General features: G+C 46.1%; 1 protein-coding gene and 1 long non-coding RNA gene across 4 annotated transcripts in view; both read right to left on the bottom strand.

Annotated features, from left to right (window-relative positions):
- The window catches only part of MAP2K4 (mitogen-activated protein kinase kinase 4), a 139947-nt gene that overhangs the window by 58692 nt on the left and 53607 nt on the right, over window positions 1-27648 (bottom strand). For 2 of the 3 annotated variants that reach the window (XM_023244457.2, XM_023244458.2), the window contains one exon: window positions 12233-12407. In XM_023244457.2, coding sequence (XP_023100225.1) covers window positions 12233-12407 — 175 coding nt within the window. Of the gene's footprint in view, window positions 1-12232; window positions 12408-27522; window positions 27561-27648 lie in introns of those variants that run through there. The other variant, XM_045045142.1, reaches the window with a different exon arrangement.
- LOC109494197 lies at window positions 10857-12226 on the bottom strand. Its single transcript, XR_002148846.3, has 2 exons — window positions 11941-12226; window positions 10857-11709 (listed from the first exon to the last, which is right to left on the bottom strand). It is a non-coding gene; the product is annotated as an uncharacterized LOC109494197 (long non-coding RNA).

The following is a 27648-nucleotide window of genomic DNA, read 5'->3' as shown; positions in this document are numbered from 1 at the left end:
TTTCTGTTTTTGCCTGTATGGATATACGGACAAGTATAAACACACTCACACTCACAAGACACTATTGTAAAAGGTGCCCTCTTTGCTAAGTTCTTTTCCTGAGCTGGTTATACAGTTTTCTAAGTTTCCAACTTATGCAACTGTTTGCATTTCGACTATGGGGAATCACATTACAGCCAAAACCTCGAGAGTTACTCTGACTGACTCTTGAGGACCAATTTCTAAAAATACTGCTGTAGCTACAGCAAGGATGCATATGCTCCCACATGGCCTGGAGGCCTCACGGAAGCCCCAGCATCGGACTGGTATCTCCTTCTCAGTCCTGGACAGGATTCCCGTGAGCCACAATGGAGACGGTCCCTGGCCCCGCTCTAACGTTTGAGCTCATCGGCACGGCAGTAAAACCGACTCATCTGAAAGCTGTTCTTTAATGCCACCAATGGCACACAAGAGAACACGGGCTGCTGTGTGTGGCCTGCCGGCCCCCCAGGAAATAGATTCCGCTCCTGGATGCTTGTCAGCGGGTGAACACCTCTTCACGCTCTCTGAACATCTGGCCCGTGGGGCAGGCAGTGGGTACAAGAGTCGGGACTGTTTGGGACTGAGTAAGCAGGAGCTAACTCCTAATTATACGTAAGTTTCAGGATTCTACTGCAACATTTGTTATATGGGAATACTTAATAAAATAAACTCATCCAAAAGTCCTAAAGGACTCAAAAAGGGGGAATTAACCACTCACACACCTACAATAGTGGTCGCTTCACATCGATGATTTTAACTCAAGAATTCAATAAATGTTCACATTGGAGAATACTTAACAGTGATCAATGATTAACAATAACCAATGAGAGAACAGTTAATAAGAGTCACGACCAAAGACAGCCTTTCTAATAGAACAAAACAACGTGTCCGGGTAAGAGTTCTACCACTGCAGGTAAGTACAGCCAAGATTCTCGAACATTCAGGCAGAAAATCACAGAAAACTGAAGACATGAACAAACCCCCCTTCCCTTCAGGAACCTGTCCTTGGGAGCTCCCCTCTCATCGCCACACGGGACGCTGCCTGATTCATGGATCGCTTCATAAAGCCAATTAGATCTTCAACTTAGAGAGAAAAAAAAAAAGCTTTTCTTAATGGAGGGGGACGGAAAATAAAAGTACAAAGGCGTTGCCAATGCATCCGTAAAAATCTCCCCTAATTAGAATGTTCAGAAATCAAATGTATTGATAAATGTCTTCAGTCACAGAAAATTTTCATTCATGCCATAAATTTAAAAGTTAGATAAGACTGGGGCGCCTGGGTGGCTCAGATGATTGAGCATCCAGCTTGATTTCGGCTTGGGTCATGACCTCACGGTTCGTGGGTTCGAGCCCCACGTCAGGCTCTGTGCTGACAGCGTGAAAGCCTGCTTGGGATCCTCTCTCTGCCTCTCTCTGGCCCTCCTCTGTTCGTGTGTGCTCTCTCTCTCTCTCTCATAAGAAATAAATAAGCTTCAAAAAAAAAAAAAAGTTAGAGAAGACTAGAGTTTACTTGAGTTCGGAAAAACCTTTTTTTCCCTCTCATAAAAAATAGAGTTGAAAAGCTCACACAAAACCACAAAACATTTAAGAAAATCATCTCAAGAACCTTAACTTTTTTTTTTAAGTTTCATTTTCAACCAAATATCAGAATTCATTAAAATCACTCCTGCCTTCATTATTGAGTTCTTTTACTTGTCACTACTTTCTTAACCTAACTTAAGTTATTACATGCTCTCAGGACAAATGCAACTGTACTTTTTGAAAATTGAGCCACACTGCTGTTCCAATAATGAGGTATTTTCAAATCATTGCAAGTTTTACCTTATTTGGAACAAAATGTAGAGAAGACACTTAAAATCCAAACAAGAATGACTACCCTACGTGAAAAAGCCATTTTCCACAGTGAAGAAATTTATATACTTGAAGCTAAAAAAATATTTAAAGAATTTTTTTTCATGTTTATTTATTTTTGAGAGAGAGAGACTGTGTGGGGAAGGGGCAGAGAGAGAGAGAGGGGGAGACACAGAATCGATAGCAGGTTCCAGGCTCTAAGCCATCAGCACAGAGCTCAGTGTGGGGCTCGAACTCACCAGCCGTGAGATCATGACCTGAGCCAAAGTCGGACGCTCGACTGACGAGCCACCCAGGCGCCCCTAAAAAAATATTTTAAAAATTGTCGTCTAAATTTGTATTCAAGGTTGTTTTACACTCCACACAAGAGGAGGCAGATGCCAATAAAAACAGCACGTAGCTACAGAGCGGCAATGCCCAAATGACCCCAGCGAAAAGTCTTTCGGTGACCCAGAAAAGGGATGCGCTGACTGACCAGTTCTCCATTGTTACGACTGTTAGGGTTGTACGTGGTTCTTATCCAATTAAAAAGAAAAAAGTCCACAGAGCTTCACTTTCCTAAAACCTCCAATCCAACTCATGCCACTGGCGGGGGCCTGGGAATGATGCAGTAGTGATAGTTAACAGGTTCCAAAGGACAAGCTAAAAGTTTCAGCTCAAAATCATCCTCCTGCCCTCTCCTACCCCGTGCATAAAACACAACAGTGTCCACTCTGAGGACAGTGCCGATCCACGGCGACAGAAACATCTAGAAGTTGCTGAAAGGTCGCTTTCCTTGTGCCTGTGCAACGTGACGTCTGGAAGTCATTGGTCAATCTAAATGTTGACAGCTTATACATGGCCTTCGTTTGGAATGCCTCAATGTGCGACCATTTAAATTTAAGGCATAAATACTCCTCTACTGATAGCGAACAGCTATTTCAATGTGGCGTCCTTCCAGATGGCCTCTAAATACACCGGGACCTTCACCCGGACACGATTCTCGCCCGTTAACTCCAAACCCTGCCAGCCCCACTCCCCCCTCGCAGTGTGCTGCTTCTCCTCAGGGGTAAATGACTAGGGATGAAACTAACAGCAGTAAGCGGGAAGAACTTTCCAGTAGATTAAGACCGGTTGTTATAATGCAAAGGGATTGTGGGAACTATTAAAAACCTATGTTCGCTCTAGGAGCAGGGGTGGAGGGGTGGGGGCCGAGAAGCAAAGAAGATAGAGGAAAACACTCTCAGAGAAAGTGCTTTCACCCCTTAGAGATATGAAGACGTGTCGTTTCTGCTTGTTTCTCTTCCTGTCCTACATTTATTTTCAGGGACAAGGAGAAGGGGTAGGAGGAAAGCGTGTGACGGCGGCCCAGTCGCTGTTAGGGGATGCGGCTAGGATGGCTCAACTGTGGCAAAAAGAAAAGGGAAAAAGGTTAGCAACACAAAGGCCAAGGGACGAGCCACAGAAGAAGCGAAGGAAGAAAGGCCCACAGGGTCGGTCCTCAGAAGGTCACCAAGGAGCACTGCGCCTGCGTGCTGACGAAATACCCAGCTGGCAGTGATGCTTACACTCATTCTGACTCCGAGCGAACCCTTACAGCCCCATGTCAGACTTCTCAAAGCCATCTCAGTTGCCAGGGAGGCTGGACATACACCACTGGGGACTGCGCAGAGGCTTGCCTCGAAATGGCCCAGTCTGCATCTGCCTGTGTTCCGGTGACATGGGTTCTTCCTGCCAACTCAAGCTAAGCTAGCAGAAAAGGCTACAGTCAGATGACAAGCTCCACCTCTTGGACAGTCTGTGTGTATGGCGAGGGAAGGCCCTCTGGGTTACCGGATCCCAGTCCTGCTCAGAGAAGGGGAAAACAGCTCATCATATTCTCGAAAGACACAGAATAAAGTGAGATTGATGACAAGTCATATATGCTCTTGGTTAAAAACAGCAGCTCCCCAATGTGTGGGACAGATGTTCATTCCTAGGATTGGATCATTCCAGACAAAAAAGATAAAAGTCATCTGCAAACCAACCAGGAGTCGAGAACTGAGGAGTCCAGGAATGAACTTTTACAAAGACAGACTTGAAAATAGCAACACAGTCAAATAAACTTGCCAAATATCTACCAATTCTAACTGATACTCTTTTCTTGTTTTTGTTTTGAAATGGAGAAAATATGTATGGGGAGAATGGGATGAGGGGACACAGAAGAAATGGGGTAATTAACGTGGCAGGGCATGACCACTAGGCCCCAGCAGATAAGGCCTCCCAAATTCTCAAACAAAATCTTGTCAGGTTTCTGTAGGGCTCAGGTGAGGGTCCCAAGGGCAGTATAACAAGGTCATTAAGGGTAAGGTCAGTGACTCATACCCCTGCTGCACATGTTCATCTCCAACTACCTAGAAGAAGTTGGAATAAAGTACGAGTATTTAAAAGTGAGAGAAGTGAGTTCCCCGATGAGAAATTAGGGCACGGATACAATGAGACTCCGCAAGGAGATGGGCTCCATCACTGTACGAGAAATGAGTGGGTGGCTTCAAAGACGATCTGGGTGTTGATTAAGACAATCTGACATCATGGGCACCTGGGTGGCTCAGTCGGTCAAGCGTCTGACTTCGGCTGAGGTCATGATCCCACAGTTCATGGGTTTAAGACCCGAGTCAGGCTCTGTGCTGACAGCTCGGAGCCTGGAGCCTGCTTTGGATTCTGTGTCTCCCTCTCTGCCCCTCCCCCACTCATGCTCTGTCTCTGTCTCTCTGTCTCTCTCTCTCTCTCTCTCTCTCTCAAAAATAAATTAAACATTAAAAAAAATTTTTTTAAAAAGGCAATCTGACAAAGTGTCACTTTCAATTTGTCACCAATCCAAACTAGAGCACCAGAAGGTATATACTCTTCAGCAAAGCCGTGCAGGGTCTGTGATCACTGGCAAAAAGCTGAAACTCCAATGACTGTGACTGTGGCTCACTCCTACACGTAATCACTGATCACCAACCAATGTTACCAAAAGCATGAGCATTCTGTATTTCAAGAAACAGCCAAACAACAACAACAAAAACAACAACAACTACCAAATGTCTTGCCAGAGTGATATGATAGCTAGACCAACCACTCCCAGGACAAAAGCGAAACCCAAAGCTCCCTGTGTTGACCGTCTGTACCAAGTGGGCATTGATAAATATCAGCCACACAGAAATCTTAGAACTGATCCACGAGCAAACAGATCACGTGGGATCTTAGGTGAGACTCCTCTCCACAGGAACTATTCCATTTGAAATCAAAGGAGGTGGGGCACCTGGGTGGCTGAGTCGGTTAAGCATCTGACTTTGGCTCAGGTCACGATCTCACAGTCCATGAGTTCGAGCCCCGCATCGGGCTCTGTGCTGACAGCTCGGAGCCTGGAGCCTGCTTCGGATTCTGTGTCTCCCCCTCTCTCTCTGCCCCTCCCCCACTTGCACTCTGTTTCTCTCTCTCTCAAAAATAAATAAAACATAAAAAAAGTTTTTTAATAAAATCAAAGGACGAAAAGAACAAGGATTATCTTAATTGATATAGCTGTGATATTTTGCAAATGTGTCCCGTTCCTAGAATCACAAATGCCAATACTGCTACGCCATAAATGCATCCCATTTGTTACGCGTTCCTTGCAAAGAACCCTCCTATGATTAGCGTCTGTGGGTAAAATATGAAGGGGGGTCCACTGCAGTCAGCAACCTAAATCAGTGACGCAGGGGACGGGAGATAGGATCGCACTCAGATCCCCCAAGTGCCCCAGTGGATCCTTACAAACACGCTGCTGCTGGACAGAAATGTCCAGAATTCAGTTCCAATACAAAGGGTGGAAAACCCCAGAAACCACAGCAGCATGTCCCCTTTGGGCCACATTTTCATTTTCTTAAGTCCAAAACAAAGATTCCATGTTCCACAGCTGCAGCAAGGCTCCTCCCTGCTACCCAGGTTCATCCTTGGCTGCTGGAATCTTCTGAATCGATCACATACAAAAATGCCCACTGTGTCACTCTCACAATGCCGTCACTAACGGCATGAAGGCAGACAGCAACATTAGCCGAAACAAGTTAAAAAAGGCAAGTATTTGGAATGCCGATCACAGATGCAAAATTGGTTTTCACATCAAAGAGTAACAGATAATAAGTGTGCCTGTTAAATCAATTGTTTTAAATTAGGAAGACATGTTTCTACCAGGGCAGGAAGAAAGAATACTAATTCTTAATTGCCAAATCATCCAAGCCTTTAGAAGCAATTTAATGAACTCTCAATTGTCTCTTGATCAAATTAATTAGTTAATAGTAGTACCTCCTATTCTCCTCACTGAGGAGACTGAGGCCCAAGCAATTCCTTGCACATATCCTCTCTGATGTGTCACCAGGGAACTGGGGAGATCGGTTCCAAAAATATATGGAGGATTTATTACGTCATGGGCAGGGCTGCCCCGAGGGCAAGGTTAATGGGACAAGCTGGACTTGTCTTGATCACCGGCTTCCTCTTTACTAATGACATCATCCACATAAAAAGAGCACAGCCATAGCGCTAACATTTTACAAGGGCCGAAAGATCATCGGTGACAAGTGACAGGTCATTACTTCCATACCCATGACACCGAAGTGCGACACAAGTGGAAATGACGTACCACCAACATCCGGGGCATGACCGTAAGACAAAAGCAACAAAAATGACAGGACACTTGCAGGAGGCATATCAAATAGGGGGTCAGATGGTCCTCATTTAGACCAAAGGGTGGAAGACAGGTTCTTCTCCAAACTGCGACACAGGCTGAGCTACAGATTCCGAAGGTTTCCTCAGAGCTCACGAGCCCAGAGCATCCTTCCAATATTGGCAGGCACGGGGTTGCCATCCCCTATCCCTTACATCAGCCAGAACAGTGCTATTTAGTGTATATTATTGATTGGAGTCTACATACGATGCTGTCAACAGAAAGAACCCATGGAGGAAAACCGCTAGGAACAAAAGGAACACGTCTATGTGAGGGGTGCCGAGCTACACAAGACGAGTTCAAAACCAAGCTGACCGGAGGGCAGTCCTGCCACAGCCTTTGGATCTGCCCACCTCTGTTAGCACTTTTCACCTGGAACACCGTGACATTCAAGCAACGCTAGGAACATACCGTAACACGGCTCCAGCAGCCACGGATTGCTTAATTAAGCCACAGGATGTAGCCGATCAAAGAAGAGTGGAAGGCCCTGGAATCCAGTCCCAATTCAAAACCAGGCAGCCATGACTTCTGCATTCCACACGTGATCTGGAAAATCAAACGCTAGCACGCTGGCCTTCCAACACGCGGTAGAATTGCCTAACAAAGCGCTCTACACCGTCCGAAAGGAGCTTTGCAAATGTAAGTCCGCTCCCGTCAACTATCATTCTAGCACTTTCGGAACAGTGTGCGAGACCAATGTTTAAGGACTACAATGAATCTCCTCCAGTGAGCCTCACAGTTCCCGCCAAAATTATTCAGTAAGGGAACTTCTGGTAGAAGTGGCAAGGTGTCCACAGGGGCCGACCCCCACGTTGCCATACTTACAGCACTGTCTGCGTGGGGGAGGCCTACCTAGGGAGCAGATGCAAGCACCAGCCAGCCCCAAGGCTGGGGGGGTGGGGGTGGTTCTGGTCCTTCCCACCAGGCATGAGGGTTAACCTAGGTCTCAACTGTACATCAAGGACACTGAAGGCGAGATCCAAATACCAAGGAGAAGCAGGAATCGAGATCAGGTTACCAGCCTAGGATGGACCAGGAAGACTGAAACGGATACACCAGTAGAGTTGGAACAGTAGAGAAAAAACTGAGGGTTGAAAGAACAAGACGAGCGAGGCCCATCCTCGAGAAAGGGGAAATGCCTGAAACCCTTCAGTCCAAGGTCACATTGCTAACTCAGTGTGGCCTAAGCACCTAATCTGAGACAGCCAGTCCATCTTTCTGAGTTCCACAGATGAGTTCTCAGGTTGAAGACTGAATGCTCATCGTAGTATCAACCCTGACAACCTTGACTGGACACGTTCCCATCCCCACCTACCTGCCTGCCATCGGTTTCATCCTCCCACGAGAGGTCAGCCTCGCTCAACGGTCAAGCCTCTAACAAACAACTCCACTGCCCTCCGTCTGCAGGGGCATCAATCTCTTTCTATCCCTTGACAACCTGAGGCTGTCATACCACTCCATTCCAGCCCACGGGCCTGAACTCTTTCTAACTCTTCACTCCTGTGTCCCCAGATTTGCTCACACATGCTGATTTGGATCATCTGAGGACCTGACTCTGCTGGGTGTTTCTCCCAGACGTGAGTTTCTCTAACCCTAGCCCAGAAACCTAATCCCGATGCCAATGCCTTCCTCAAACATTTGATCTGAATGTCGGGCCTTTCCCCATTACAATTAGCCCCGGAAGGGAGCTAACCAGACACCTACTTTACCCTTAGAGGACAGGGTCTGTGTGGGTCTCATTTTTTTCATTTAGTGGTTATTCCAACATCATGCGAAATGGGGTATTAAATAAATGTTATTTGCCGAAGATGCTGATTGAAGCCCGAAGTACCCAACCAGAGCCGAAGGTGGTCCCTCCTGAGCTTTAGGAGACCTGGTGGCCAGGACAACGGCTTTGCCCTGGGCAGCCCCGTGACTCAGTCATTCAGGCGACAAGACAAACCAGCTGTATCACTCCCCGTCACAGAAGAGGAAGACCTTTTTCCCACGAGTGTGCGATTAAAACTGAAGGGTCAAGATTTTCCACATCTTAGGTCCTAATGCCGAACCTCACTGGCAGCTTCAGGAACTGTCCTCGGGCCAAAGGTCAAGAAATTGTTGGCGTGCCTGGGTGGCTCAGTAGGATAAGCAACCAAGTCTTGATTTCGACTCAGGTTACGATCTCCCTGTCATGAGATCGAACCCCACGCCCAGCACAGAGGCTGCTTGGGAAGCTCTCTCCCACTCCTTCTGTGCCTCCCACCCCATACACATGCACACATGCCCTCTCTCTTTCCCTCTCTCTTTCTCTCTCTCTCTCTCAAAAAAAAAGAGAAATTGTCGTATGTACAACTCTTACACATGCTGTATGCTACCTCGCTGAGTTTGATTTATTATATCTTAGCTGATTTTTAGATTACATCTTGGAGATAACCATTTCTACTAACAGGTCTTTTCAGACATTTCTTAGAGGTGGCAAAATAAACTTGGGGAAGGGCTCCCTCAAAACTAAAACTCAGGGGCGCCCCTGGTTGGCTCAGTTAGAAAAACATGTGACCCTTGATCTTGGGGTCGTGAGTTCAAGCCCCACATTGGGCTTAAAATAATTTAAAAAACCAAAACTAAAAATGAGGAAAAATGATAATAAAACCAGGCTAATACCACAGTCCACTTTTGTACAGAACTGCAAATAGGTCTTAAGGATGACTTATTTCCAACATAAGCTTAGTATCTACTAAGTTAACCCCTCCATATTTCCCAGTGCATAGTAAAACACTAGTATAGTGCGTTTCTCATTTTACCAACAACCAGGGAAAACTCACAGGAGTGCGAACCACTGTCTCCCACTCTTTTAAATTTCTGTAGTCCTATCTCAAGGCTGAACACAGAGGGCGCTTAGTAATCAGGCTGTCTACGTCAGACCTAATGTCTTGATCACACACTGTCCCTGGGTATTTGCTCTTGTCCATCTGTCCACGTGCCTACGTGATAAGGAATACACTCGCTCAGGTGTGATGAAAGGCTAAGCTTTTTCAGAGAGACCCACAAGACACACATTTAAAAACTGCAGTGGGAGGCAAACACCAGTCTGCAAATTGGTATCAAACTGTCATGTATGTGAATGGAAAAACCCTCTTCCAGTATCATATGATGTCATGGAATCCAATGGTACGCCCCACTGATAGGTCGGTTGATAACGTCATATCACCACCTTCCCCACACTAAACGGACCCGCTTGCTCAAGGATTCAAGGTGATGGGGAGCCTGGGTGGCTCAGTCGGTTCAGCATCAGACTTCAGCTCAGGTCATGATCTCACAGTTTGTGAGGTCGAGCCCTGAGTTGGGGCTCTGTGCTGACAGCTCGGAGCCTGGAGCCTGCTTTGGATTCTGTGTCTCCCTCTCTGTCTGCCCCTTCCCTGCTCGCTCGCTCTCTCTCTCTCTCTCTCTCTCTCTCTCTCTCTCTCTCAAAAATAATAAAAACATTTAAAAAATTGAAAAAAAAAGAATTCAAGTTGATAAACACGGGGCACCTGAGTGGCTCAGTCGGTTGAGCATCCGACTTCGGCTCAGGTCATGATCTCGCGGTCCGTGTCTCCCTCTCTCTCTGCCTCTCCCCTACTCACATTCTGTCTGTCTGTCTGTCTCTCTCTCAAAAATAAAGAAACATTAAAAAATTAAAAAGAACTCAAGGTGATAAACAAATGGAGACAGTACCAACTGATAGGTATAGATGTGAGAGTTACCCATCTGGAGGTCCCATGACCCCCTCCAAGTATTTCTTAAGAGCTGGGATTTTCAAAGCCACACCAACAGGGGCTCTCAAAATAAGGTCAAATTACAAACAGCAGACAACAACTTCCTATTTTCACTCTTAAATGCCTTCAAAACTTGAGTGAGCACTACAGAGTTTCAAAAGTTCTCAAATTAAGAAAAACTTCCTTCAAGTCACAATGAAGCAAGTACCTTCTTCATTTCCCTTGAAAACCTACTGACTGTGGCCGAAGTCGACACAGATTACTAAAACAGATTAAGATAACGGTCAACATAGTAAAACGCGTGGAGTGCAGGCTGAAAATCGCAGGACATAATTATTTAAAAGCTCTTTCCCTAGTACCTGGAAGAAAGTTTAGAAGCTTCAGTTACATAGGATAGCTCTCCCTTAGACCCAGCCAAGTCAAAGCGAGTGTCATGCACAGACCGCATACAGAAGAGCAGTGCAACACTCATCCAGAAAAATCTCAATAAAATGACTTCCCACTTCCATTGCAGCGGCACAAAATAAATATAGAGGAATCATTTCACGTTCCAAGAAGAGTACCAGTTTATTTCAAGAGATAATCCAAAGCAGAGGGCGTAGCCTATGCGTCTTTAGAGGTCTACAGTTCACGTGCAAGATTTGGCAGACGTATGCAGCATCCTAAGAAAAAGGTCCACAGTCGTCATCACAATGCAAAAGAACAATGACCCAAAACGAGGTGAAGAACCATACAAGTTTTCCCCATCATGAATTTCTCATCGGTTTATATGACCCCACAAAGAGAAATGCTCAACAGTGAAGGAGGCAAAAACAGTTAGAGTAACATTTTGCTCACAGTAAACTTTAACACAGAGAGCATCTTCTATTAACGTGATGCGAATCCCCTCCCAAAAGTCAATTACGACACTGAGGCGCCTAGTCAATCAAGCCACGTTGAAAAAGTCTCCAAACAGGCGTTTCGACAGGAAGATGATTAGCCGACACTGTCTGCAAACCCATTCTCCATTGTGTAAACTGAGGCATTTACTGCTTCCGTAAGAATTGTAACTGGGATCCCCTCTTGCCTTTTTCTTTTTAAACCGCCACCCCCAACACTGTCCATTTTCCGGTAACATCTGAGACACAGCGAACATCTGCTCGACATCTAAACAAACAAATGGACACGTTACAACTACGCGGGCCCCACAGGAGTCGGATGGACGGCATCGATGCGTAACAGGCACCGACATCAGCCCGCCGAGGACAGCCTGTGGGGCCGATCTCCACTCCGGGCCACTCTGCTGTCTTCTTCACATGAACGTATTAGGTGGCAGACACTCACAGCAAGGACGGAATGTGACGGCATTATCACGAGGTACGCATTTCAAGTCCAGCTTTCGAACCGGGGAACAGGGCAGTACTGGGTGGAGATGAAAAAACAAACAGAAGCCGAGCCGGTCAGGGCCGAGTAAGGTTGAGGTTAGTGGCAACAGCATGTGCGTGGTTTCCAGGAAACCTTCAGTGAGACTGCTGTTAGCCCTAGCCCCGCACCTTGCCCAACCCAGTGCGCTGCCTCTTCGTCCAGCTCCCCGCCTGGCTCGGTGCAGCACTGCCCTGCTCCCAGGGGTGCGGCCGCCCAGCCTGAACTCACCTTGGCAGCGGAAGGGCCTGGAGTTGAAAACACGTTAGCGCATCATGCCAAGAGCGCAGCGAACACGCGCACTTCACCCCCTCGGCGCTTCCGGAGGGGAGGGAAACACATGCCAGCGGCCAGACAGCCTCGGGACGGTTCACACCCTCGAAGGATTTGGAGAAACGGTTTTACAAACACCCACGTTCGCCACACAAGCCGGGAGAGGACAGAACAACAGTGGAGCGACTGCACCAGGAAGTTGCACCTAACGGCTGAAAGCACCGGAAAAAGAAGGACGGGCGTCACCTACTTTAACTGCCATTATCTGCCCACTTGGTTTGTGGACCATTTTGTTGACGGAACCGTAAGCTCCTCGTCCGATTTCTCCAAGGTCCTTCAAGTCCTCCGCGGTGAAATCCCAGTGCTGCTCAGGAGAGATCTTCAGTTTTCCCGACGATTCGATGCTGTGTGTTCTCAGCCTCTCTCTGTTAAAATACCGGGAAGCAATTGTGCCACATTTTAAACAGGTTTGGACTTTTTTTCTGATAGCTAGCACCGATGAACGCGTGGGAAAAAAACACGGTCTGACCTCCAGGGTTTTGGAGGGGTTTTTTTTTTGCTTTGTTTTGTTTGTTTTGTTTTTGTTGTTGTTGTTTTTAGTGGGTTGTTTTTGTTTGTTTTTGTGGGGTTTTTTTTTTTTTTTGCATCGTCTTCTTTTTTTGACACACTGACTTCATTAAGGAAGGCCTAAATTTAGGGAGTCAATGATCATAGCTTTAAGAGGATTCAGAAAACCAAGGTTCCATTGACTGAAGAAAGTAATTCTATAGACTCGTTTTCATTTCCAAATACGAGAGCTTTCTCAAACCTTTGCAAAACTGCATTGTTAAATGCAGACGCCCAGGAGTGACAGACCTCATTTCCAGAAAGTTCTTATCCAACCTTACCCGACGTTAATACTCCAGGCCCTCAACCTGTGGCACAGGCACTCCCAAACTTTGGTGCACATTAGAATTTCCTGGCGAGATTCTTAAAATCTGGATGCCCAGGTTACCATCTCATAGCAATTAAATCAGAGTATCTGGGGGCAGGAGTCCAAAAGACCCAGTATTTTTAAAGATCCCAGGTGACCCCAGCAGAGTTTGGGAACTAACACCTTACCATACTGCCCTGTCCCTGTCCCTGTTTATGCCATGCTGGGGTAGGGGATTAGTTACATAAATAGCCAGCAGGCACTAAGAGAAAAACTGTCATGTATTATTCAAACTTGAACCTCTCAGTCTTTGTTCACAGATATAGCAACGAGGTGAAAACAAATGATTCATGGACAAAAGGACCCACTCCTTACAGATTTTCATTACATTCTAAAACCATCTCCAAAATTCCAACCTGGAGATCAAAGGATGAACTTGTAACCATGCTTTGTAAAAAAGCAAATCCGGGGCACCTGGGTGGCTCAGTCGGTTAAGCGTCCGACTTCGGCTCAGGTCATGATCTCGCGGTCCGTGGGTTCGAGCCCCACGTTGGGCTCTGTGCTGACAGCTTGGAACCTGGAGGCTGCTTTGGATTCTGTGTCTCCCTCCCTCTCTGTTCCTCCCCTGCTCTCACTCTGTCTGTCTCTCTCACTCTCTCAAAACTAAATAAAGATTAAAAAATTAGCAAATTTTTTGATTAAAAAAAAGCAAATCCAAAATGAAAAATGGGAAAACCACCTCATTTGTGTCTCTTTCTCCCCTGCCCCCACAGATCAACGCAGTAATGAACTCTATCAAGCCAGGGAGGGCAACATGCCAGAAAAAGATTCTTGAATATCATTGATATTTTTCTTCAATTTCATATGAAATGGTCAGAGTCTCCTTAAAATCTGATCAGGTAATACAAGCAAGAAAAGTTGACATGCTTATTTCTTTTACTTCTTCCAAAATACAGAAATGTTTTCTCAGGTTACTGGAACTGATTTTTGTAGCTACTTTTAAGGTTCTCAAAATATTCAGAATTTTAAAATCACTTCCCCAGAATTACCACATATACTAGTATTCATAATTACCATGCTTCAAGACTGTAGTTCAAAGACTAATACACTTTGTCTAAGTAACCACTTAGGGAACCCACATTCCCAATGCCAGATTCCAGGATCATAATAAGTCATACTACCAGCTTTTATTCACGCAAATTCTTGTCTTGTTTAGGACATATTTTCACCAACCAAACCTAGTGACGAACTGTCTTAGTAATCTTTTTCATGATGCAGAAGTATCCTAACGTAAAGAAGATTCGTTTTGGGGGCGCCTGGGTGGCTCAGTCAGTGAAGCGTCCAACTCTTGATTTCGGCTCAGGTCATGATCTCACAGTCCGCGAGACTGAGCCCCACATCGGGCTCTGTGCTGATGGTACAGAGCCTGCTTGGGATTCTCTTTCTCCCTCTCTCTCTGACCCTTCCCTGCGTGCACACGCTCTCCCTCTCTCTCAAAATAAAGCAATAAGCACTAAAACAAAAAGAAGAAGAAAGAAAGAAGCAAGGAAGGAAAGAAACAAAGAAAGAAAAAGAAGGCTCATTTGTAATGATCATTGTTCTCCGATCACTGGCAAGTAAACACCATCCCTATGGCTCAGTGTAATCACTGGCGAAACGTCCAGCAGTGGGCAACCGCTGAGCGCAGCTGAAAAACAGTTAAAATTACATGTAAATTGGAAGCAACGTGTTTTAAATTATTCGCTAATTTATGGGACACGGCAGACAGGCTCAAAGGTGATCTCCGCGATCTGTACGTCCCTGGGGTTCCCATCGTTGTGTAGGCTCCTCTCTCTCAGTGTGGACGGGACCTATGACCTGATTCTAACCAAGAGAGTGTGGCAAAAGACATCATTCTCATGAATACATCGTGTCATACAGCATTCCTGAGAAACGAAAGGAGTGTTTCATTACTACCTAAATCATAGAATAGCAAGTTATAATATTACCTATTTAAAGATCAAATTTCAGAATTATGGAGTAGCTCTTCAAATAATTTCGCTTACTGTAGCCTGCTGTGTAGTTTCTGGAGAAGGTCTCTCTCTTTTTTTTTTTTTTTTTTTTAAAGGGAACAGATTGACACCTACGGGGTACAGGTTATCTTCTTGGACTCATGTAAATGTTCAAAAACTGAGTACACAACTCTGAATACAGGAAAGGCAACTGAATTGTACAGTATAAGGAGTGAATTCTATGGGATGTGAATTATATCTCAATAAAGCTGCGAAGACAGAAGATGGAGGGCAGAATGTGGTCACCACCCACAGTCCATTTTCTCATTTAGACTGGAAAAAAGTTGTGGAAACCACAAAAAAAAAAACCATGCTACGGTTATGCCATCATGAAGGTGTGTTCATGGAGTCTTTGCTCCTACCAGGCTGGCAACCTTTCCAGCGAAACTGAATCAATTTCACAGCTATTGTTTTAAGAGTTAGTGGCTTCCAAAGAAGGACTGGATAGAGATACAGCGCTGTAGTGACCACACCTGGAAGCCTGACCTGACCCTTTACCCTCACACTATAGCAGTCAACCAGTGAAGCAACTGTACCGAGTGCCCGAAACCTTAGTGGTGGTTTTCTATGGAGGCAAATGTGTCAATCAAGATTTAAGTGTTACTTCTATTAGGCATATCCGAAATTCCCAGTCATTTCATTATTAATTTCTTACCTGAAAATTAGTTCAGCTCAACTCCACAAATCTGTAAGCGATCCCCAATGCCTTTCTCTGCCTCATCAGTAACTAAGTTCAGCCTATGACCTTTTCTTTACTCTTACATTCAGCCTTCTAAAATGCATGGTAAGTGCGGTCCACATGAGCAATTCTTAACCCAGACATCTTACCCATTCCCTCTGTTGGGCTTATTCAAGAAACAAGCAAGCGATGGAGAGGTTCCAAGTCTCAAATTAACCCAAATGTCATACAGAAACACAAGCCCAGCCCCATATCTAACCACCTACGCAGAGAAGTCCCTAAGAAAATCGGTAACGTTCTCTTCTGGATCTAGAGGTCTTCAACATGGAAACAAATTTTAATAGTTTTTGTTGTAAGAAGACCTGTAATTAGACAATCAAGTGATACACACTCCAGTTAAAAAGTGAGCTATACACTTACATATTTAATGCCTACAGATCACAAATCAGATTTAAAGGGCACCCCTCTTGAATACAGTATTTCCAACAGGATGTACTTGGGGATAGATCTCAACACCAGGGAAGCTGTTTAGATATAGACTGATGTCACCATAAAATATTTTCTCTTATATAAAGGGAAGTAGGAGTTGAGTGGCAATAATAAACCTTGGTGATATCTACAGACACCAACATGAAGGATTAAAACCTAAAAAGAAAAATAATGGATCCATTTTGTTAACCAATTTGAATCAAACTTGAAAAAAATCGGTTCGTGGACACAATGCATCTTACCACCAGATTCGCTAATTAACGTGAATGGACTGGGTCCGTGTCCCCTGCGGTCATATCGTCATGTTCCAAAGACTATGCTCCCTGGCCTTGTAAAGGGATGCCGTATGAATGACTGAAAAAAATCAGAGGTTCTAGGCCTTCCCTCTTCTACTTTTTCAGGGAACCCTCATTCCCCTGTTCCCCAGGCTTCATCTTTCCACGGAGAGGGATCTGGTGTCTCACCTGAGAGCCCTTACGGGCTGACCAGAGAACACGAATAAAGAAACCGAACACACTCAGGTCAAGTCCTCTCTTTTGAAACCAGCCTTCCTACATGGAGGGTACAGATGCTCTGGGTGTCCCTCTGTCATGCATTATGAGAGGCTGCCACTCACAGGATTGGGAAGTCTAATTACATGAGGCGACGAGGAGGAGTCAGCAAACTATTCGGGTCTCAAATGCAGAGCTACATTTCCCATTTTGTCAAGAATAAGACAGGGGTAGGGGCTCCTGGGTGGCTCAGTCAGTTTAGCGCCTGGCTCTTTTTTTTTTTTTTTTTAATTTTTTTTTCAACATTTATTTATTTTTGGGACAGAGAGAGACAGAGCATGAACGGGGGAGGGGCAGAGAGAGAGGGAGACACAGAATTGGAAACAAGCTTCCAGGCTCTGAGCCATCAGCCCAGAGCCTGACGCGGGGCTCGAACTCACGGACCGCGAGATCGTGACCTGGCTGAAGTCGGACACTTAACCGACTGCGCCACCCAGGCGCCCCTAGCGCCTGGCTCTTGATTTCTGCTCAGGTCATGATCTCACAGTTCATGAGATCAAGCCCCATGCCGGGCTCTGTGCTGACAGTACGGGGCCTGCTGGAGAGTCTCTCTCTCCCTCTCTCTCTCTCTCTCTCAAAATAAAGAAACAAGCATTTATCAAGGATAAGACAAATCTTACCATCTCTCTCAATTGGTGCCCAATACAAAGGGAATGAAGCCTTTTCCACTTTTTAACTTTTTAACTTCTAGAGAACCAAAAACCAAGATTTTCAAACATTTTCACAAAGTATTAGTAATAAAACGAAATGCGATCGTGCAATTCCTAGGGTTCAAAGAAAATATAACAATTTCAAGGTGACCTCAGAGCCTCCAGACGCCAAGAATTTCACCGCTCTGCAGCTAACCCTATAAACTAAAGTCAATTCCCTTTGGCCCCCTTGTACAAGTGCTCAGAAAGACAAAAGACAAATACTTTTGGTGACCTGAGTCACAGCTGTAGCTTCAAAGTCCCAGTTTATTCCACTTCTAGAAAAAGCTCACCCCGAGTCTCAAGGGCAACAAGGAGATCACGTGCAGTCTGCCGACTGCAATTTCCGTCCTAAGATACAACTTCTGGGAGCGCCAGGGTGGCTCCATTGGTTGAGCATCTGACTCTCAATTTCGGCTCAGGTAAGGATCCCAGGGTCGAGGCAGCAAACCCCGCACCAGGCTCCACAATGAACATGGAGCCTGCTGGAGAGTATCTCTCTCTCTCTCTCTCTCTCTCTCTCTCTCTCTCTCTCTCTCTCCCTCTGCCCTCCTCCCCAGCTTGCGCTCACTCTCTCTCTCAAAAATAAAAATTTTTAAATTTTAAACGTTTTAAAAAAAAATTTTTAAAGATATAATTTCTGTCCTAACTAAATAGCAGGCCTAGAGAAGAAAATAACAATAATAAATAAATAAATATATATATATATATATATATATATATATATATATATATATATATATATGAATAGCAGAAAACACACTCATGGAGAGAAAAGGTTTCCTGACTCCTAAGCTTCACTCCTAAGGGGAAGAAAGGTTTCCTGACTTTTCCTGGAATACCGCTTTCTTGAGACTAAGGGACTGTGTTTTATCAGCAATGACTTCCAAATCTCTCTCATTTTCCCACTTCTCTGGATGATTTTCTACAGAGTATCCTTAGCTGCTTTCAGTGAATCCTCCATAGGATTCCGCCTTCAAGCGCCTGATGATCCATCCGGGGAACTGAGTCAGCAGCCCCCCCCCCCCCCCCCCGTGGCAATTACCGCCACCTGCCAGCCAACACCTGTCCTCCTCTTCTCGATAAGGTCTTCTTTATTCGGGGAAACACTACACGCAGCTAAAACGCTACTCTTCCCAACTGCTATGGAATCACCTGCACTCCCCCTCCCCCCTTTCCCGCCAAAATTCACGTCAAAGCCCTAACCCCCAGCGTGACTGTATTGGAGACAGGGCCTACAAGGAGATAATTATGTTTAAACGAGGTCATAAGGGTGGAGCCCTGATCGGATGGGACTAGTGTCCTTCTTAGAAGGACCCCAGCGGAGACAGGCTCTCCCCCACCCTCACACTTGCACAAAGCAGGGGTCACAGAGCAAGATGGCGGCCACCAACGAGCCAAGGGAAGAATCCTCGGGACGAAACCTACCTGGTCGGCACCTTGATCTTCCCGGCCTCCAGAACTGCCAGCAATAGACTTCTGTTGTTGGAGCCACCCAAGCTGTAGTATTTTGTTATGATGGACCGAGCGGATGGAGAAGGCAAACTTCCTTGTGGTTAGAGGCAGTAGGATGAATGCAGTATTTAAAAGGAGCTGAGCTCGCGCGCCTGGGGGCTCCGTCGGCGCAGGTCATGATCTCGCGGTTCGTGAGTTCGAGCCCCGCGTCAGGCTCCGTGCTGACAGCTCAGAGCCTGGAGCCTGTTTCAGATTCTGTGTCTCCCTCTCTCTCTCTCTCTCTCTCTCTCTCTCTCTCTCTCTCTGCCCCTCCCCTGCTGTGCGCTCTCTCTCTCTCTCTCTCTCTCTCCCAAAAATAAATAGATAAAAAGAGGTGACTCAGCCAGAAGGAAGGTCATGGGTTTTTTCTTCTCTTTCTCCCCCTTCTGGCTCTTGTTGCCTGGAATACTGGTGAGGACTGGAGTTCCAATCACCCTCAAGTCCCTTGAGAATGGAAACGATGTACTGAGAATGAGGGAGAAGAAAATTACGGCTCTCTAGACTCTGATGACCATGAAGCCATTTCACCAACCCTACACCTACCTATCTCCAGACAACATCTCCAGAAAGAGAAATAAACGGTCTTACTTAAGCCGCTATCTGTCCTCACCGCTGATGCTGTTGATATGCAAACTCATTTCCGGTTAATGCAGCCCCCAAGGACATCTTATTTCCCGGTGATTGTCACGGGAGGAGGTCCCTAGCATCTGGCAGTGGTGAAGAGGGAGGGAACAGGTGGAAGTCTGGTCGTGACAATGACTGGGAAGTGCTATGAGCACTTAGTGGCTGAGGGTCAATGATGCTAAAATGGTTTCAAATCCACAGACCAGTCACAAACAGGCCAAGAACACTTCCCTGAATAAAGTCCTTAACTCTGGCATCCCTCATTTCTTACAGCCAGCCCTAGTCATCCCTGTTCCCAGCGACTAGCAGTTTCAACCTCTAGGGCAAACATGCACAGACAGAGACAGACAGACAGACAGACAGACACACACACACACACACACACACAGAGAGAGAGAGAGAGAGAGAGAGAGAGAGAGAGAGAGAGAGAGAGAGAGAGAGAAACCGACACAGATACTGTGGGCATCACAAATAAGTAGAATATGTGTGTTTTCTTTTACAAAACATGCAAAATGATGGGTAGAATGAATCCACGCAATACAGACCTTATTAAGACACAAATGCGATATAAGAAAATTATTTTTTGAAATAAGGGGGACATCTTGTTACATGAAAATCTGAAAGCTGTCATTTCTGAGCCCACGTGTTTGCAGTGAAGTCCTTTAGTGTACCCTCTTTGATCACCGACCCTCTGGACAGAAATGACCACTTTGTCTTTTCACTACTTACTGAACACTGAATCATCACTACTGCGTTTTCACTACCATCCATTCACTGATTCGGACTGATGTGTACAAGTTTCTAAAATCCTACAGATTCCCCTCCCCCCCCCAAAAAAATAAAAAACTGTGACATGATGTTCCAGAGCATTCCTGAGACTGGACACTGGGAAAAGCTTTATTTCTATCTAAAGCGTCCAATAAAGCTGCCCGGCTTTGCACATAGGTGGGTGGACTTGTTCTTTGGAGAAATATGGCCAGCACGGCCACGGCTACCTGGGATGTCTCTCGTTCATCTTCCACCCCTACCCTCTGCTAAATCCAGAGGGCACCCTTCTGTGCTAATTCAGCAGCAGGATAAGTACTCGGACAAATATAAAGGGTATAGGCTAAACTGTTAAGCGAGTGCCCACAGAGCCCCGTCCACAGCGCCCTTTTCCCTCACGCCCACCTAAAAGGTGATCAGGGGTGAGGTCACTCTTTTAAGCCGCAGTTTGGTTTCTTACTCTTAGAGTTGGACTTTTTTTTTTTTTGCCACTTGGCGAGCAAGTGTCTCTTCCTTGGTTAAGTCCCTGGGAGAACACCCCTGAGCCCTCCTGCCAAGGCTTGGTTTTCCTGCTGCTGTTTCTGCTAAGAGTTATTAGCATATGTTATTAACTTATCGACTGACTCCTGGTCCTGCGCTGTAAATGTTTCTCCAGAGCGTGTTTACCTTCCCATTCTATTCATGAATTTATGCCTGTAAAACATTCAGAAACGTGCATGCTCTCAAGTTGATCGTGCCATTTCACTCTGCCACGCAGTATCACTCAAGTTCACTTGCGCGTGCGAAAGGGACTTCCTTCCACCATTGCCTTTCCAGCTTCCTGCCAATGCCTTATTTTCTCACCTATCACCTAATCAATAATCCTGTTCCCTATTTATCCAAATTTGCTCTCCCCTCGAGATTTGCTGGGGGCGCCGGCGTGGCTCAGATGGTTAAGCGTCCAACCTCGGCTCAGGTCATGATCTCACAGTTCGTGGGTTTGAGCCCCGCGTCGGGCTCTGTGCTGACAGTGTGGCGCCTGCTTGGGATTCTCTCGCTTTCTGTCTCTCCCCACTCTCACTTTTTCTCTCTCTCAAAAATAAACTTAAAAAAAAAAAAAAACTTGCTGATCCTTTTTTATAAACATCATGATGTCTTCTACTGTATTAAGAATGCCGTAAAGTGCCGTGTTCAGAGATGCTTTCTCAAAGTCAAGAAGACATTGCTTCCTAGTTCCAGAATGCCTGCTCCCGTCTCACAGGGAGGATACGTGTGGCACTCACGCTTGGGCCACTGTGGAGCATCAGGGACACAGACTTACTCTCACACTTGAAACAAGTAAAAAAACAGACAAAGTCTGAGATGGTCTTGAAGACACTGGACGTCAGGCATCAAAGGGCAGTGAACACCGAGAGGCAAGAAATACACACGGTGAGCCTACGGCTGTCCCCAGCTTCCGGTCTGGAGGGGTCCACACACTGCGAGGGGACGGGGGACCAGGGGGACCGAGGCACCTCCTGGCAGTATCCTGGTGTTGAGCAGACAGATCTGGGTGTCTGAGGAGACCAAGGTAGCCAGAGTCTAAGAAGCGGAGTTCTGGGATAAGAGAGCGCCGCACAGAAAGAGAACCCCACAGATAGGCACGGAGCCCTCCTTGGTCGGCACGCTCTTACAAAGACCCTACACTCGCCTGGGGAAAGAACCCCCAAAAGGATTAGAGGGAACAATGCCCAGGCTGGAGCGGTTCTCAGAACACCCACCAAAGCTGGTAAGCAAGAGTCAACAGGATCCAGCTGTGTCCAAGTAACTTAACCAAAGATTCGTAGGAACGCAAAAACACCTGGCACCCAAAGTCCGGCCTGCAATCTAAAACTCAGCAAGGACGCACAGAAGCAAAATAAGGTGGCCCAAAATGAAGAGAAAGATCAACCAGTTCTAACTGAGTCAGAAATGGCGAAGATGCCAGAATTAGCAAAGACAATGAAACCGTGCTTACGACTCTATGGCATGTGTTCGAGAAACTGAAGGGCAGACGAATACATCGGACAGATGTGGGATATACAAAAAGCAACGAAACCAAACGTCTAGACAGAAAAGCTAGAACAGGTCAGGAGGAAACTTTGGGGGTGGTAGGTATGTTCACTAACCTGCCTGGAGTGGTGCTTTCACAGGGTATACGCACGTCAAAACTTCCCAAACTGTACACTTTCACTACGTACAGTTTATTATATGTCAACTATACCTAAGTAAGATTGATGGGAAAGAGAGAAAGAGACTGTCTTTGAGCCTCACTCTCCTTGTGGGAAAGGGATTTGTCCATCCCGTGTCTATATGTTCAAACCCCATCTGTAGTTCAAGGCCCCGGGGCTCAGGGTATTCCCAATCAGAGCACGCACTGCTCCGGAGGCAAATTCTCTCTTGATGCCCTTGTCCTCGAATTCCATACTCTTCAACGGACAGCAGCAAATCTAAGAATATAATCCTCAGTCTATTTTGCTACCACGACCCTTCTCTGCGTCCACGCTGCCCAGATGAAATGTACCTACATCCATCTGGCCTCCCTCCCCAGTTATTTTCTGGGACTTGCTAGTCAGGGGGGAGGCCTTGGGGTGGGGGAGGCACTCTGTCTCTTAAACTAATGGTTCAGAAGAGGCCACATTTTCACCTGCGGTCTGCAGGAATGCCCTAAGAGAAATCCTCGGTAAATCTCTTCTTGATTCCTATAGAGACTCCACGTGGGATTGTCTTAATTTTCTGTGTTTCATACATCCATCCTTGTTCCTTAATAAATAGTTTAGCAGGATGCTCCTTCTCCTACATCATTTTGCCCTACAAATCTGAAATTGCTTTTACGAAGTCAGAACATTGGTTCCTGAAGCAAGTAACGAAGGACCAAGAATCTTAATCCCTTTTCATTCATAACCTGTAGCTAGCTGTGTGAACTGTCTTGTAAACTATGGAACATTCTCAAGCTCACCTTTATTATTCTGGGGCAGGGCGGGCATTTACCCAAACTAGTCAATGAGAAAAAAAAAAAGATTTTATAGATTTATCTACAATCTAAAGATTTATCAACAGACACACTTAGGAACACAGGCTATTTTATATAATGTACCTACTTGAAACAGAGGGTATTTTTGAACCTCCTACAGTGCTTACATTTTAGCTTGTGTGAATTGCGATCAAACCAGCTTAATTTAATGCCAGTCTAGGCTGTAGACCTTAACTCACTCTACTTCCTTATGTATACTCTAGGTGCCTACAGAAAAATAAAAAGGTAAATCTCTAATTACAGTTGAATCTGGATCTTGCTGTGAAGAGAAGCCAAAGCACACCACTCAACATGTGTGCTAGTGAATGCACAAAATAGCCTGTGAAAGGAGAAAAGAAGAAAACATTCTTCATGCCCCCAGCTTCCAGACATCTCCGTTTGGGTTTCAGATGCACACAGTCACAGACTAACAGAATCGTCCAGGCTTGTCCTTCAGAAAACCCTGCCTGGAGGTCCTGGATTGGGTCCAGTGCTCTTCCGCAGCACCCACATATGCTAAAATCAGGAAACACCCAGTCCGAGGCCCCTGGGTGGCTCAGTCGGTTAAGCGTCCGACCTCGGCTCAGGTCATGATCTCGCGGTTTAGGAGTTTGAGCCCCACATCCGGCTCTGTGCTGACAGCTCAGAGCCTGGAGCTTGCTTTGGATTCTAGGTCTCCCTCTCTCTGCCCCTTCCTCCCCAAAACTAAACATTAAGAAAAAAAAATTGGGAGGCCTGGGTGGCTGAGTCGGTTTAGCGTCCGACTTCAGCTCAGGTCATGATCTCACATTCTGTGAGTTGGAACCCCGCATCGGGCTCTGTGCTGACAGCTCAGAGCCTAGAGTCTGCTTCAGATTCTGTCTCCCTCTCTCTCTGTGCCTCCCCCACTCACACTCTGTCTCTCTCAAAAATAAACAAACATTAAAAAAAAATTTTTAATTAAAAGAAGAAAAAAGAAAAAAAAAGAAATACCCAGTCCATGGCAAATTCCTGATCTGCAGTCCCAGCAACGTTTTCTTTAAAGTAGATTAGGATAGTTTGGTACTTCTTCTTAGTTTGGTATCCCCCTATTGTGGGTCCACATTTAACTGTTTGTGCTTAATTCTTCTGATAATTCCCTCTATCGAGTCTAACTCAGAGGTCTCCTTTGAAGGGGCACAGGGGAGGATACAGGCAACAGGCCAGGGTCCCTCAAGTCGCAGAACAAGGAGGCTTCTATCCGCAGCTCGGGCACCCGGGCTGGAATCTCCTGTCTACAACCTGACTCTTCACCATGGGCGTGTATCACTTCTTAAACGTTCCCAAGTACTCCCCAGTCTGCCTCAGGAAACATCCCACGGGAGCAAGGACACCGTGGCTTACTGATAGGAGGGGGACACCGCAGACCTCTCCTGCCCAGGCCAACAGCTCCCGTTCTCCCACAACGACACACACCGCCCACCCGGAGTCCGGTCTCCAGTTCACAGCTCTGTCCACCGGCGTATCCACTCCACGCCGCGGCTCCTCCGCCCGCTAATCAAGTCTACTTATCTTCAAGCACACACACGTACTCCCCACTGCCGTGATCTGGACAGGACTCTAATTCCCCAAAGCTCTGATTCTTTTGGGACCAAAATGCCAAGTCCACTGTGTTGTTTCTCGGGGGCGGGAGCCAAGGAGAGACTGATAGGAGGCACTAGGCCCTGCCCTCCGTCAGCTTCCCGCAAATGTGTGGGTACTTTTTCTCCCAGATATTCTGAGACTATCTCTGCCCGGCGACTTCCCTTTGCATCACAGAGGCTGTCTGCTCCGATTTCAACTACGTCTCCACCACTCTGTTCTTGAAAAGTGAACGGAACGTCCTCTCCAGCAGGTCACGTCTATCACAGAGCATATGCTCCACGGGTTTCCAGAGGACACTTGCCAGGAGCCAGTCAGTCATTTTTTTACTTAGGTAATTTCTACACCCAATGTGGGGCTCGAACTCACGACCCCAAGATTACTACGAGTCGCGTGTTCTTCCAAATGAGCCAGCCAGGCGCCCTAAGGAGCTAGCTACTCTTATCACAAAACGTGGTCTGAGAAGCCAAAACCCATTTCTCCAATACCACATGCACTGGGCTCAACTGGGGTCCCCCAGCAACAGATTTATCCACCTCAGATGGTGACCTTATCTTTACAGGTACAATTAAGATAAAGATCTTGAGGAAAGGTCATCCTGGACTTGGGTGGGCCCTAAATATAATGGCAAGTGTCCTTATAAGAGACAGACAGGAAGACAGAGACGCAGGGAGACACAGGGAGGAAATCCAAGCAAGGACAGAGGCGACTGGGGTCCTGCCACCTCCACCCCAGGAATGCCAGGAGGTACCAGGGCTGGAAGAGGGAAGGAAGGATCCCCTCCAAAGCCTGTAGAAGAAGCATCACCTTGCCAACACCCTGATTTCGGATTTCTGGCCTCCGAAACTGCGAGAGAATAAATTTCTGTCGTTTTAGTCTACCAAGTCTGTGGTAATTTGTTACAGCAGCCGTAGGAATCCAATACACCATCTAAACCACGAGTCAACAAACTTCTTCTGTAAAGAAACAGATGAACATTTTAGGCATTGCCAGCCCCTCTCTGTAGCAACTATGCGACCAAATGGGTGTGGCTATGTTCCAATAAAACTTTATTTATAAAAACTAGCAGCAGGGCCACATTTGGCTCCTGAGCTGTAGTTTGAGTACTACGGGAGTACTCAACTGTAGTTTGAGTACTAAATGAGACCTATCATTCAGACGATCTCTATCACATCTACTCATTTTTCATATCCTTCCTCTTTCAACTTTATAATTATTCTCTGGAAGATAAGAAACTCCAGTAATGCACCCAAATCTTATAGTTTTATTTTCAAAATTTAAGCTCAAGATACATTTCAGGCTCTTTCTTAACCCTCACGGCCCCTTCTCCCCCCTACACACACATACACACACACACACACACACACACACACACGCAAATCAACAGGCAGTGGAATTGGGGGTCTGTAACCCATCCCTGATTCTCTTGCCACACACGTAAATAAGTACACTAAAGAGGCAGCAGACCTCCATGCCTTGGGCATCCTTCCTATCTACGTATCCTTCCGAAAATGACAGCTAATTACCTGAACACATCTCTTCCTCCTGGGCATAAGAACTTGATCCCCCAACCCTGCCAGTGCCTACAGATTTTCCTTTGATAAATAAACATCTCCTGGTGCCCAGAACCTTCTATTATCTAATTAGGCATGTTTGAAGGCTTGAAGCATGTTTTCTCCTCTTCTTTCATGATCACATCCTTCCCCTTCATTTATCTTACTCTTGATTTCCTCCCAACGTTATCAAACATGTCTTTCTCTCCAAATTACTTATTCCTCCTTTTGCCCTGTAAGCAGCCTTGATTTTATCAAGCCGACGTACTCTAAAATGCCTCAAGCTGCTTTAATGCTCTCCTTGGCACATATACATATATATAACTAGCATTCCTCCTAAGACAGGAAAATAAATAGAACACATACCCTGCACACCACTGCAACCGTTCTGTGTCCGTACTGTTAGCATCTCTAGATGAATACTGCTTTATGCATCCTTCTGCAATGCAGCTCTGTTAATTCCGGAAATTTCCACAGTAAACCCGGTCTGTCAGTTGCCATGGAAACTGTCTGCTTCCTGCCACTACTAACAAAATGAGTATGTTTGCTAAGACCTAAGATGAGGCAAAGGGAAGAATTGGGAAGGAAGGAAGGAGGGAGGGAGGGAGGGAGGGAGGGAGGGAAGGAAGGAAGGAAGGAAGGAAGGAAGGAAGGAAGGAAGGAAGGAAGGAAGGAAGGAAGGAAAGATGTCCAAAAGAATTGCTCAAACACTCCAAATATAAATTTTCAAATTCTGATATTCATATGCAGTGAGGAGAAGATACTAATGACACAGACCTGCAGTGCCTTGAGCAGCACTGATTTAGGGGGGAGAAAGCAATTTCCCACCACTAAGGAAAAGAGTAAGATTAGAGAGTATAAGACGAGCATCCACGGTTGCATCCTGTGGCTACAGGCAGCATATTCCCTACGAGCTGATGGCGTGTCAGCTGTACTCAGCGTTTACCATCAGCACAGTTTCTCTGGGCTGTGTTTCTCACACACAAAAGTTAAGAAAGCTGCCTTAGCTAAACCAACAGGTTACAAGTTTTCCTAAGATCCTCTCCCTGTCTGGGCCCCCATCTCCACGGGCGGCTACCTAACGCCTTTTCCCCGCTAGTATGGAAGAAATCAGGGTCCTTACATGCAGATGTCAGGAGCAGGCATCGAGACAGCCACCTTACTAGGACTCTCAGAATATTAGGCACAGCTGACCACAATCGCTCCCACCTGCCCCTGGAAAAAAATGCATGTCATTCTTCTGTGACAT

The sequence above is a fragment of the Felis catus genome, chromosome E1, assembly GCF_018350175.1.
Source record: "Felis catus isolate Fca126 chromosome E1, F.catus_Fca126_mat1.0, whole genome shotgun sequence".
In the NCBI taxonomy this organism is placed as follows: domain Eukaryota; kingdom Metazoa; phylum Chordata; class Mammalia; order Carnivora; family Felidae; genus Felis; species Felis catus.
This window is presented reverse-complemented; position numbering and strand designations above follow the sequence as displayed.